The 15,126-nt window shown below is 33.6% G+C and overlaps 1 protein-coding gene across 1 annotated transcript in view; it reads right to left on the bottom strand.

Annotated features, from left to right (window-relative positions):
* LOC143920195 (uncharacterized) overlaps positions 1–15,126 on the bottom strand; it is a 174,919-nt gene that overhangs the window by 101,455 nt on the left and 58,338 nt on the right. The window contains exon 9 of the mRNA XM_077442934.1: positions 4,526–4,716. Within this exon, the coding sequence (XP_077299060.1) occupies positions 4,526–4,716 (191 nt within the window). The remainder of the gene's footprint in view (positions 1–4,525; positions 4,717–15,126) is intronic.

Here is a 15,126-nt window from a genome sequence, read left to right as displayed (position 1 = left end):
AAAGCTTTGTTTTTTTGTTCAAAAAGATTTTTCAATTTGATTTTTTTATATAAAATATTAAAATATATGTATGTATAGGCTACATACATGTTTAATTCAGAGGAATTTAAACGCTTTCAAAAGGCATAGCAGAGCTACATCTCCAAAAAATAAGTACATAGATATATTACATATTTGTGTACACGAAAATGAATTAAGAGGGTTTATGATGTCATATTTTAATCCGATTCCAGCCAAAACATATGTTTGAATGAAAGCAAACATCGTCAAGCTTATTTCCATTTAAATATCGCCAGAACAGAAAACGCTGAAATATTTTAACTAAATAGATGTAATTTAATATATTTTTCTCCATCACATGAATTAAACCTATATTTCTATCAAATCAGTTAAATGCGTAATGAAACCACGTATATATTCTGTAAAATTTTCGTCTCCTTTGATGAGATCATAAAGTTGTTTTTTAGAATGCAACCCTCTTGACTATATAAAATGATTTTTTTTTGTATATTAATCATTGCAAATTCAAAGCATCAATTTCAGAGAGTTTTATGTTATCTTTAAGCATATATGTATGTATGTATGTATGTACATATATGTTATTATTTGTTCATAATTACATATAATATACATTATATACATACATATTTATTTATTTACTCACCACAACCCAAATGAAGCGATAATATATTTAATAAAATATTATATTTAAATAAAAAAACTCGCCTAATTGTACCACCTGTATGATTTGATTATGTAACTTGAAAATTTTCAATGCAATGTCTAATTTTTTTACAAATTGGAATGTAATTGAACTAAAATATATGAACGTAAAATAAAATTTCATTAATATTTTCATGGATTATATAATTGAAAGTGGCATAAGTCAAATTTCCATATTTTGAGGAATATCTCGTAAAATATTAAATATAATGTTTTGCGTTTAAAAATATATAAAAATACTGGTGGCCTGCAATACGTTTGTTCTGCTTTTCCAAGATTCTAGACATATCCAATTAAAAGAAGTGATAACAATTTGGGAATTAAGTCAAACAGAAATAATGTTTTTGGAAATGGAAATGGACCGTCACTTTTAAATATTATATAACAGCTCATATATGTATGATCAATGTAAAAAAATAAAAACATCTGAATTATCTTTTAGACAGAAAGAAAATGTAAGATATTGAAATACATCATTAAGGACACAAATAAAAAAAACTCAAACTTTCGATTGCACGCACTCTCAAAAGGAAATACCCACTATTAAAACCGATTGTATGCTAATATTAATGAAAATGAAAATTACACGTCCGCGAATAGAAAGCAAACATATCGGCTAAAATAAAATGCAAAAAAAATCACATTACATATTACACATTCGACACGGGCAAAAACAAAATTGAAATTTAACAATAACACATTATATTTACCGATGTATGTACATACATATATATATATATATATATATATATATATATATATATATATATATATATATATATATATATATATATATATATATATATATTATGTATATGTATACTACATATATGAGCCGTTATATTTGAAAGTCCAATTTTAAGTTCCAAATACACTATATCTATTCGACTTAATTCACAAATTGTTATCACTTCTTTTAATTCGATATGTCCAGAATCTCGGAATAGCAGAATAAACGTATTACAGGCCACCAGTATTTTCAAATATTTTTAAATGCAAAACATTATATTTAATTTTTTGCGAAATATTCCTCGAAATATAGAAATCGGAATAATAATAACCGCTCATATATAATATGTAGTATACATATATAGTTTAGATTAAATTTTTGTAAAAGTTACTGAGCATTGCACTAAATTGAATATAACCCCGAATAAATATATGAATTGGCCGAAGACGAATCACCAATTATAAACTTCAATTATAAACATCAATTATAAACTTTTTGCGAAGATATGCAAACATCCCAGGAGAATGTATCACATTGATATTTTAAATATAGTAGGTAGATCGAATTCACAAGAATCCATCCCAATATCGAATTATCGATAGGCTTTGATAGAAAGGAGTTTTAGTATATCTAATATATAATTTCGAAAGAGACTTTGTAACTATATACATATGTATGTAGCTATTGTTGGTTCATAAATCCGTGACGTCATCGAACAAATGAATATTCAAATAAATTTAATAAAATGTTTACTATTAGATTGGCCATTTTTAAGCGGTTTATATTACAAATATCGAGTGAAGCCGGGTAAAAACACTAGTTAAAAATAATTAAAAGATATTTGAGATCGACCAGCGGTCAAACACGATTATCAAATCAAATGAAAAAGTATATTATCAATGGAAAGTGAATGAGCAGGTAATATAAATTTTGATAATATAATAACAAACTTTACTAACACCAAATTCACGGAAAAATTCAAATGTGGGACATTTATAATATAAGAAATAATCTGTAATTTTATTTTAAAATGTTTAATTTTTATATTTCAATAAATATATATTTCTTAAATAAAATAAATTCTTTTATTATAAACAAAATATAATAAAGTGGTGGCAAACTTGATAATTTCCAATGGTGCCAAAAGCATCGCTATGGCTCAAGTCATCACACAATCATTTTTTGCAAGGATGAAAAAATTCCAAATTTACTTCCGGGAAAAACGTTTAAGTGGATGAATTTTTCCAAGTTTAATCAATCCCTATTTTCTATTTTTTCCCGTTCTCCTTTATGTATTTTTACAACTCCACTAACATATGTACATACTGACAAAACCGATCGGGATGAAATTTGTGAAGGAACCCTGATATTTAGTCGATAGATCAAGTATAGATTGTTTCTGAATTGCTTCTCCGTCTAACTGAATCAGTTAGCCTTCTTACCTTTAGGTGCATACACTGATTTCTCAGTAATTCAAACAAAACCAATTATAACTCTTATTTGTTGGTATATGTATATAACTGCACCAGACGAATGTCACGGTAGCTGTATAAATATAGATAGCTGTATATATACATAAATTGCAATGAGACGTGTAGCCGCTCGAGAACCGTCATACAACGAATAGTATCCGGACATGTACCCCCTGGACACGTACCCCCCGGACACATACCCCCGGCCAAAAACCCCCCGGACTAATAACCCCCCCCCTCGTGCAAATAGCCCCCGTCATGGATAAAAATTCTTTAAAAATAGTAATAATTTATAATAAATAATAATAAATTGAGTGTGGTAGAGCATATTGAATTTCAATTTATACATAATATTTAATTTCAATTTATTGTAGTAAATGGAATAAATATCAATTTAAAAGACTTTTAGTCACCAGTTAGCGTTTGCGTTCTGTGGTATTGAAAGTAAATTTCAGCAAAAGTATATATTATTGTTATATTATTATTATTATTATTATTATATTTTAAATATTTTTAGACTATCCATCATGGAAATTGTAAAATCGAGAAAAGGAAAAGAAAATAAAATACAATTGATTTTGGATTTTGTATATTTTTAATTATTATTATTGATTACTGATTTTTCATTTATTGATTATTGATAAAGAATCTGATATATGTATTGTTACGTACGCCGCGGATTAAGCGAATAGAATCCCAGAGACTGTGTGACCATTCAAGGGTTATCTGTAACGGATATCTGTTAACGGATTAACTAAGTGCATACCGTGCGACTGGTATAAGTGGTTTCAAGGATTAGCGACAGGCTAAGTGGAGATAAGCTAAACAATGATTGCACTTCTCATACCGTGGGAATACATATCCGAATACGTGACTATACAGTAGGTAAACAGATAAGACATCCTGAGAGATCTACCCCTTATAAGGCGGTACGTAGGCGATATCATGTCATTCTGGACTTAGCATTGACAGTGCGTGTATCTCCTTAATCATCAATAAATGCTGTGATACGACTGTTGGCCTTTTACTTGGATCCTCCACCCACCCCTACGCAACAGTATTATTAATATCTGTATTTCTGAATCTGTATTTTTCTGGCTGAAATAAATTAGCATTGATATTGATTTTTTATTAAAGATACTGTCAATTTTTATAAAAAACATCTTTTTATCCTTGACGGGGTTGGGTTAATGTCCAGGGGGATTTCCAGGGGGGATCGCACCCCCCGCACAGGCCTAATGACGCTACTGATATAACGACATATGTATCATTAATTGGAGTCGACAACTTAAGCGTACGACTTGTATCAGTCTGGACTATTTAAAAATTCACCTTGCGTACACGCGCGTCTCGATGTTTGAGGCAAGTTTAAATTAGTTTGGAAAGTGGTTTAACTTTTAATTAGAAGTTGGCAAAGTTGTATTTTGCATCTATTATTAAAATTTAGATCCCCCGACCGATGGTGCAAACAGTAAAGGACCACAATCACGTTGAAATCTGCAGCGATACAACTGTCTTGAGATTTGTGTCGATTTTACGACGCAGCAGCTGATATCAAAAGGTTGCGACATTCTTTCAAACATAATTTCTAGGCACTTACTTGTCTCTGGTTCTGGTTCCGGTTCCGGTTCCGGTTGGCCAAGACGGTTGAGCCCTGAGAGATTGATCGCCTCGGGCGCTCGCCAACAGCATTTTGATACAGCACTGGGAGCTGCGAAGTTTCTTTGATGTGAATTCGATCAAAAACCATAAGAAGACCACGGATAACGACAGGGCTACCATCAGTTTTATCTGAAAATATTTATTTAAGTTTAATTTTGGACCATTGTGACATTACAGGAGTCCCCAATGCGCCACGATGGTCGAAAAAATACAGAGAGATAAGAAAATAAAAATATATACATACAATATACACAGACAAAATATAAATTTATATATAATCATAAAAAATAATAGCAGATGAAGTAAAAATATCAAATAATAAAATACAAAGTAGGGAATGTGTTGCACCTATAGCCAGCACCAATATAAAAGAATCAACCGCAAATACAAAACATCCCTGCGAGGCTCACATGGAAGAGAGAAAATCAAAATTCCACTCGTACATGACATTCAATTATGAACATAATGATGAGCGCAGGCTACCAGACAAATAAGTTAAAATAATCTGCGATAACCTACGCTCACTGAGGTGGAAAATATCGCATTCAGGCTCAGCAGCAACGATTTCATTAAGATGTAGGATAGCTCTTGGAATAGGAGCCATTCGATAAAGAACTATGCGGTCCGGTAGGTACAACTATCAAATAATGATGTCTACCTCGCACATTATTATTAGGGACATAAAGTCCCAATTGTTCCAGCAACGACATGACGTATTACCACGTAGAAACTAGAGAACAAAACGAATTAATGAGAAGTTTCTCTGAAGTTCAAGGGAACTATACCCAAGCATGCCCAATAGGAAAGGAGTAGGGTAGAGATTAGGTAATTGGTGCTCGTGGACCACTGGTTATCGCGCATTCGCGCCAAAAAGACCTCGGCGTATGAACAAGTTGTATACAACAGCCAATAAAATCTATATTACTCTAGCCGATACATGGGTTAGAGCAGTGGTTCTCAGGCAAAATTTTACCGTGGCCGCACAGGTGATAATAGTGGTCCCATGGAAATGTCTGGTGGCCGCACAAAATTTAATCAAATAAATTAAAGTTACAAAAAAAGTGGATCAATTTATTCATAAAATAAAAGAAATTTTAACATTTTGGTATCTATTTATTTAATAATAATGCAAATGGAAATTGCTCAATACTCCTTTCTTCCAATAGAAGCCGCATTGCTGCTTCTAAGTTTGCGTCTGTCAGCTGGTTTCTAAATTTGTTTTTAATAAAATGCATTACACTGAATGATCTTTCGCAATATACGGTAGTGGGGAAAAATAGACAATATTAATAAAGCAATTGTTGCTAAATCTGTATATTGGTTTGTTTCATTGTCGACGTATATTTCCGACCAAAATTTTTGAACCGAAATATTATTAAAATGGTTATTAAGTACTTGATCATGACTAATTTCTAATAATGCATATTTTGCGTTAGCCCAGTTAATTAATCTCAATACTGAAAATGATTAATTTTGTAGTACTATGAAATTTTCATTTGTCATCATAATATAATACAAACGAAATAGTTTTAAAAAATATTCAATTCTTCGAACCTTTTATCAAGTTCCAGATTCAGAGATTTAAGACACATTATTTTAAGTTTTAATTTTAATTTTGAAGTTGTTTCTGTCATCTTATCTATGAAATCACTAACATAAGATAAAATTGAAAAATTGTCATTTTCAACTTCTGTTACAAGGCTTTTCGCTATAATTTTAGTTTGTCAATGATGAGCATGGTTTCTATAATATTATTGTTAAGTTGCTTTTTTGTAGTTTTTAAAATATATAAACTTTTTTTTAAATATTAGTATTATTTACTATTAAGTCGCTGGTGGCCGCAGTAAAATCCACTAGTGGCCGCACTTGAGAACCACTGGGTTAGAGTAATATCCGACAATTTACGATCACTAAGGTGGAAAATATCACATTCAGTCTCGGCAGCAACGATTTCATTAAGAAGTTGAATAGCTCTTGGAATAGGAGCCATTCGATAAAGAACTGTGCGGACAGGAAGTACAACTATCAAATAATGATAGGGACACGCACATAATTATTAGGGACACAAAGTTCCAACTGTTCCAGCACCGACGGGCATGGCGTATTAAATTTAAGGGAATTATACCCAAGGATGCCCAAAAGGTAATATGATAAAAGATCATTAAATCCAAAACTTTTTTTTTAAGTTTTTGATCTATGTACCCCTTCTTAGTAATATAGAGGAATCAAGTTATATTGAAAAAAGTTTAAAAAAATATATGTGGGATTTAGTTTTCTAGCCTAGAAGAATGCCTGTAGAAATGATTGTTGGTATACACGAGTTGAAGAATGGTTGAGTTGTCGTCTTGTACATGTGACGCTTAAACGATTAGGGCGAAAACACACTGCGAGGCACGTGACACGTGTTTAATTATTTTAGTTCTCGTGGCGTCCAGACAAAGAAGCACGGGCGTTCCTAGTTCATTGTTAATTTGTACGATTTTATTATTTCGACAAGTCTCTCATATATTTCTTCAAATATGAAAATCACTGTTGTCGATCACTATCAACCAGTGACGTGAACTAGTGGTTAGCATATTATACTTTCGAGCATAGTGGTCATGGGTTTGAGTCGCACTAGAGTCCCACTGCTGACCATACCTTGGTTTGTGACTCCAGGTCACTCGTTTCTTATCAGAGTTTGCCAATTTTTCTGATTTTTATTCAAACGCTTTTTGTAATCTCAATTTATTCAGCGTCTTGAGGCTCGCCAATTCGATTATAAAATGCTGAAAAAATTTCTCCATAGATGTCACTGTGGATGTTTTTGTATGAATTTTCATTTTATAAAATGCTTACATATGTTAATTGATTGTATAGGTGCACTCGTCATTCGTCTTTAGCAATCTGTAAAGACGAATGTTCACGTTCTATGAAATAAAATTTAAAAAATAATGTCAATACATGGTTTAAATATCACCGAAAAGACTGAGGGCGTGATTTTTGGGACTGGGGTTCACAGGAAAGATTGTGCGTGCTAGCGTTTATTTTACTGTGCAAAACTAAAAAAAAATACGTGCCACGTGCCTTTCAGTATGTTTTCATAGTAGCACATCACGGATTGGGAAATTGCACGTAACCAGCATGTACGGAAAGTATTCTTTGGTACAAATAAGCAGTCGAATGACACGTATGAATAGCTAGCTGTCTTCGTTTCGATCAGTTAATTAATGATTAAACTCCTCTAGCTTCATGTTGGAACAAACATATGTCAGTAAAATATCAAAGTGACCTAAAGAGTGGCTCAAAATCAAATCACAAATCTTTGACGAGCAGGAATTTCATTGAAGCTTGTAAAAATAGGAAAACCTATAGTGTTAAAAATTAATTGTTGTATTTTTTTATCATGTAAAAGGAAAAAATATGCTTTTTTTCTATTTAAAGTTACGTAAACAAATTATTTTGTAAATAAACACATGTATTTTTAGCAAAATTCATTACGACAAAAAGCCATAGCTTTCATGTGACTTTCCTCTCTCACGTTTAGATCGTAATAATAAACAATGTGTGTTTTATATAAGATTATTTATATAATATTATACATATATATTATAACTTGCTTAGATTATAATTTATATAATCTGAGCAGATTTAAAAATACACATTTGAAAGAAATGGAATCCTTAGTTTGCTTCACAAGAAAAGAGGGGAAAATGTTATGCAAGTTGAATTGTTTAGTTTTAGGCTCGAGAAACCTTTAAAGTTCACGTAAAATTTCTTTCTACTAAAAAGGATAGATCATCGCTTTTTTAAGAGAAAAAAAAATGTATGTAGACACTCTTAAAATTTTTACATATAAAACCTTACATATCAAAATGTATACAAATGAATGAATTGTATCAGAAAATTGACAGACAAAACAGGTCCTATGCTTAAGCTATATATATGTACATACATATGTACATTGAAGAAAAAACATAGATAAAGTAAAAATTAAATTGGATTGTGAATCATATGCTTCGATTTAATAACGTATCACAACTAATAAATTATTATTTTGAATAAAAATACCCATAATTTTATTTTACTACCGCCATCTACGTATAAAACTAAAGACTACGTAGACGTCGCCCAGATTTAAAATTTGCAGACTACTTGAAACGCGTCTTAAACTTTATTTTTATCTCTATCGTAATGGCGGAAGATCCATTTACTTATATTAATGACCAAAATGAGCAATATGGCAAAGTATGAAAACGATCGGATAAGAGGCAGATCTTTTCCTGAATTGTAATCGTAAGTGAAACGTAAAGGAGGTTTGTAAAAATAACTATATGCGTGATTGAATTATCTAAGTCTCATTCAATTGATAGTGTGAGTCTGATTTAATTTGATAGAAACAGAACTTTTAAAATTATTATGTACAAATACCAGAAAACTACACGTTTACAAATTTTGTTTGGAATCAAACAAGTTCTGTAAGGTATGCCTACGTGTGTAATAATTAACCTGCGTTTCTCCAACCTGAAACTTCTCAACAATAGAAACCCGGCTGGAACTTGCAAAAAAAAGCACATACACACATCGAATGAATCGTGAAAATGTTCCACAAACACACACACACACACACACAATTCGAAATGGTTTTCATTGTGCAAAACTTTACACCGCGGTTCATTTGTATTCAGACCGATTCGCATATGCAAGGATAGTGCCCGCGTATTGAATCGGCCGACGACAAGGAAAAACTCGCTCAAAAGGAAAACTCTGCCCGGGAAAATTCCATGTGTATTGTCGACACAAGTGTGCGCACGCACGCTATAAATTAAATACCAAGATGAGAAGCGTCCTTCACACATCAATCACGAAATTGCCCACCTCGACAACTCATTTACTAGTATTATATATATGTACATAAATATGTGTATAATATCAAATATATATTGCATGGGAGGGTGCTTTTGTTCGATGTTACGAGTTGTCGTTTATATTTAATCCGGTTGATTAATTTCGAACGCGTTTTCAATAAGTCATGTTTTGTGGTATTAGTGCGGCATAATGATGTGATGGGTTTGAAAGTCTGTAAAGACAGAAATTAACCGAAAAAAAATAACGAATTTCAGCTTAAATTGCAATGAAATTAATTAATGTTTGATTATATTAAAACAAAATAAGTTTTAATGTGATAATTTTGTTTGTCCAAAAGATTATTCAAATAACTTGAAAAACTTGATTTGAAAAACTTTTTCTTCATACAAAGTGTTGAATAGTGCGGCATAGTAAATTGACTTTCAATTGAAATTTTTTATTTATTATATTTATAGTTTTTGGACCATTAAATTACGATTACAGGACCGGCATTACAGAGGGTATTAAGGTAGGCGGTGAGACAATCACCAATATAAAATACTAGTTGTTTTACCCGGCTTCGCTCAGTATTTGTAATATAAACAGCGTAAACATGGCGATTCTAATAGTAAATATTAGTATAATTCCCAATCAAAGATACAAACTTAGTTAAAACAAAGTCTCTTTCGAAATTATATATTAGATGCTGATAACACGGCACTACTCGCTGAAAATTTAGCAGATCTGCAAAGATTTCTAGACCGTGTACATCAAGAAAGCAATCAAAGAGGTCTGCGCATAAATATAAATAAGACAAAATTTATGATAGTATGTAGATAGAATGCAAACAAACACCGATGATCTAACGTTGGATGGAGAGGTGTTCGAAAGAGTCAAAAGATTAAAATACCTGGGTACCTGGTTAAATGAAGAGATAGACCCAGATGAAGATCTAAGAATCCGCATCGAGATGGCTAGAACAGCATTTGTAAAAATGAAGGCGAAAAATGCACAAACAAGCATCTCAATCTTCATACGCGGTTGAGATTCGCGAAGAGCTACGTCTGGACAGTATTACTACACGGATGTGAGACGTGGACTCTGAAAACCAAGATGATCAGCCGAATTGAAGCTTTTGAGATGTGGGTCTATAGGCGTATGCTGAAGATTCCGTGGACCAAAAAGATATCAAACGAAGCTGTCCTCGGCATGATGGGGAGAGGCAGGGAACTTGTTCCTGTCATCAAGCGGAGAAAGATGGAGTACCTCGGACACATGATACGGGGTCCAAAATACGAATTTCTCCGTTTGATAACCATGGGGAAAATAGAAGGAAAAAAATGGATTGGCAGGAAAAAGTTATCTTGGCTTCGAAACATGCGCATGTGGACCGATATGAGCGCCGAAGAGCTGTTCCAAGCCGCTGAAGACCGATGCGGATATATTCAAATAATCGACGAGGTGGTCGCCAACGTCCGGATGCGGACAAGGCATTAACAAGAAGAAGAAGATATTCCTCAAATACATATACAAAGTTGTGGATTTTTTGTATGATTTGAAATGCCATAATGTTTCAGATTTTTCAAATTAAAAGTTATTCTATCAATATTTAATGCTTGTTTATAAAACAATTCACTTCATACTAAATTGTAAACAAGGACTAAATTAAAGGACTAGACTAAAATATTAAAATACCTGGGTACCTGGTTAAATGAAGAGATAGACCCAGATGAAGATCTAAGAATCCGCATCGAGATGGCTAGAACGGCGTTCATCAAAATGAAGGCGACGCTTACAAACAAGCATCTCAATCTTTGTACGCGTTTGAGTTTCACGAAGAGCTACGCCTGGACAGTGTTACAACATGGATGTGAAACGTGGACTCTGAAGACCAGGATGATCAACCGCATCAAAGCTTTTGAGACGTGGGTCTACAGGCGTATGCTGAAGATCCCATGGACCAAAAAAATATCAAATGAAGCTGATGTAACGCGACGTTCTCCCCGCTGTCCCATCGGGCCACACTTGCGTTTATTTCGGGTGGCAACACATAAAACGGGCGGTAAAAGCACACGAGATGCGAGAGACGATCTCTTGCATCCCGATCACCACTGGGGACAGACGTGTTCCCCGCGAACTCTCCCCGTGCCCGTTCCCATCGCGAACGGAGCCCAGAGGTCCGCAAACTTGCTGAAAAACCGCCTCACAGCGGTTTTTCAGCAAGTTCGAGTGCATCAGCACTCCCTCCCCTGAGTACCAGCATAACGTCCCCTGTATTCCTCACGCAGCTTCTGGAGAAGCGTAAACCGTGAGAGGACCGACCAGAGGACCGGAGAGCCTCGAGAGTCCCGACCACGACGAAGCTGTTATCGATGAGACGAGTTAGCAGTCAGGAACCTCCCCGACTATTTAAACTGTATCCCAGGTTATTCAAAGTTTTCCTATAACACGACCCTGGAAGGACGACGCTTTCCGCCACCTGTTCTCCCGTCGTGAGAGCAGTGCACCCGCGCGTAAAGCGCTTCGTTACAAGCTGTCCTCGGCATAATATAGAGAGGCAGAGAATTTGTTTCTGTCATCAAGCGGAGAAAGATGGAGTACCTCGAACACATGATATGGGGTCCAAAATACGAATTTCTCCGCTTGATAACCATGGGAAAAATAAAAGGTAGAAAATGGATTGGCAGGAGGAAGTTGCCCTTGCTCGAAATATGCACATGTGGACCGATATGAGCGCCGAAGAGCTATTCCGAGCCGCTGAAGACCGATGCGGATATCTTCAAATAATCGACGAGGTGGTCACCAACTTTCGGATGCAGACAGGACATTGAAAAGAAGAAAAATATTACAGGAAGGATCTAATGCACCACAATGGCCTACATATGAAAACAAACAAAAGAAAAATAGTACATAAAAATGAACATGAGGAAAAAAGTAAAAAGAATATAATAAAATTTATAATATATGTATGACAAAACATTCCTGCGAGGCACAAATGGAAGAGAGAGGATCAATATTCCACTCTCATAGATCACATTCAATTACGAAAATAATGATTTAAAATTATTTATATTGGTATATCGTAAAAATAAATAAAATATGAATATTTGAATTTCATCTTGAATTGCGATGAAATTAATGTTTTATTATATTAAATTAAAATTCGTAATAATGAAATAAATTTGTTTGTTCAAAAGTTTATTCAAATACTGTTTGAAAATAAATTGGCATAATAAATTGGCTTGCAAATGAACATTTTTTTATTTACAATTATTCATATGGGTTTATTAATGTTTTACAAAATGTATTATCCGTGCATAAAATCAGTACAAAACATTATAAAAATGAACACTTTAAAATTTCATATAACAGGGGTGGGGCCGCATTCATTTTATAATATAATATTAAAGATATTGTATACGTCTAATAAATAAAATGCATACATAATAATTAAAATTACATTTAGAATAAAACTAGCCTATCATTTTATGGTTTTTCTTTTATTGAAACTCGGAATTTTGCATAATATATCTGTACGCAATTAAGAAACTGCCGGCATATCGTTTAAGCTACCTTTTATATCAACGTCGTATTAGATGTTGAATTTTCCATGCATTTAAAATTAGATTTTTCGATAAACGCCAAAAATTCACAACTGATTGAATTGTAAATTTGATGAGAGTAATTATATAATTAGAATGTAAAATATCAATGGAAAAATTTTATTTGAACGATAGTATTATTTTTGCACATCTGTATGCCACGTGACATTTAATTGACTTTGTGACGGGAAAGGGATGTCGTAAACACATTATTTTTAGACGAATAGGGGAACATGTAATACGTATATATGTATATACATCTGAAAAGAATTCCTATTTGAATTCAAGTTTCGTTCACACTGATTTGATTGTTGTACGCATACAAATAATATCCTGCGGAAAAACCAGGAAGTGTAAAATTCACTCGCAAACATCGAGATACTTCAACTGAGTGGGGATAAGGTGAATGAGATGGAGTGGAGGCTGAGGGTGAAAAAAAAAAGAAGAATGATAGCTTTTCCTGTGAAAAGTTTTCGAGCGGAAAATGACGGTATCAAAATTACCTTGTAAATTTTTGTCGGAGGCTTATTAATTTCGTTTATTACCAAAACGTTTTGGGGTTGGGGGAAAAAATAATAGGTAGGAGGTAGTCGAGAGCAACAAGGAAAATTTAATAAGGAAAAACAAGTCGAAAGTCTGAGCGAACGCTACCGGACTAGCGAAAGCGAAAGGATGGAAAGGAGGGGTCGGAAAACACCGAGAAAATATGGAAAAAAGAGGTGAAAATACCCAGAAGAAAGAAAACCAACAAGCTGGAGATTTTTTACAATATAAAAATTACCCAAGAAAACATCACGACTTATTATTTTTATTAATAGCAATTAATTTCTATTCAAGTGTACTTACATATGTACATACGTGTAATTAATTATTACACATATTATTTTTGTTGCATTTCAAAATGTGGTGCTTTATTTTATTATTATATAATATTTAAAATTATTACTATACGTATTTCATTTATAAATCTAATATATAATTGTGAAATAGACTTTGTATATATGTATGTATGCATATATGTAGCATTGATTGGTTAGTTGGAAACAACACATTCGATTTTTTTTTTTCGATTCATAGGCGCCGATTCGATATTTTTTCGATTAAAAGGATTCGAAGGCCCCGGGGGCAAAGGCCCTGGGGGTGAAGTCCCCGGAGGCAAAGTCCCAGGGGGCGTAGGCGCCGAGGGCGAAGGCGCCTTCACTCCGGGCGACGACCCCGGAGGGTGCCAGGGGGGTCACCGGATTCTGGTATACATATAATTTCGAAAGAGACTTAGTAAACATGTTTGTTTGTTAGTGACAGTCAATTTAATAAAAAAAACAACAAATGTATATTCAAATAAATTTATATAAAATAAAACTATTTAAATAAATTTAATAAAATGCTTACTATTAGATAAGTCATGTTTAAGCGGTTTATATTACAAATACCGAGCGAAGCCCGGTAAAACCACTAGTACATATATCAATGAAATGGATATTGATTATTAAAAGAGAATGTTACATTTTTAATAAAAAAATAAGAGTAGGGGGTTGGGGGGGGGGGGGTATTGTCATAATTTATAACGGGCAATGGCTCAGAAAATATCACATGTACATACATATGTATGCATTGTCGACCCGATATAGCGTGGAACTGTCGCCTTGTGTTGTAACATATTGTAACGTATACTAAACAGAGCCGCCGAGTAATTGCGATCGGATTAGACCGGGTAGCGTCCTGAGAGACCGTGTGACCGGGGTAAGTGGTTTTAAGGATTAGCGACAAGCTAAGTGCATGAAACAATTATTGCACTTCTCATACCGTGGGAATACATATCCGAATACGTGACTATACAGTAGGTAAACAGATTAGGCGTCCTGAGAGATCTACCCCTTATAAGGCGGTACGTAAGCGATATCAGGTCATTCTGGACTGAGCACTGTCAGTACTTATATCTCCTGAATCATCAATAAATGCTGTGATACGACTGTTGGCCTTTTACTTGGATCCTCCACCCACCCCTACGCAACAATATTAAGGACGTAAAATAATTTCTTTGTATTTTTTTAATTATTTCTTATTTAACTAAATAGTATAATTCAATGCAGGGTCTTTAATAATATTACTG

This window comes from Arctopsyche grandis, chromosome 12, assembly GCF_051622035.1.
Source record: "Arctopsyche grandis isolate Sample6627 chromosome 12, ASM5162203v2, whole genome shotgun sequence".
NCBI lineage: Eukaryota > Metazoa > Arthropoda > Insecta > Trichoptera > Hydropsychidae > Arctopsyche > Arctopsyche grandis.
This window is presented reverse-complemented; position numbering and strand designations above follow the sequence as displayed.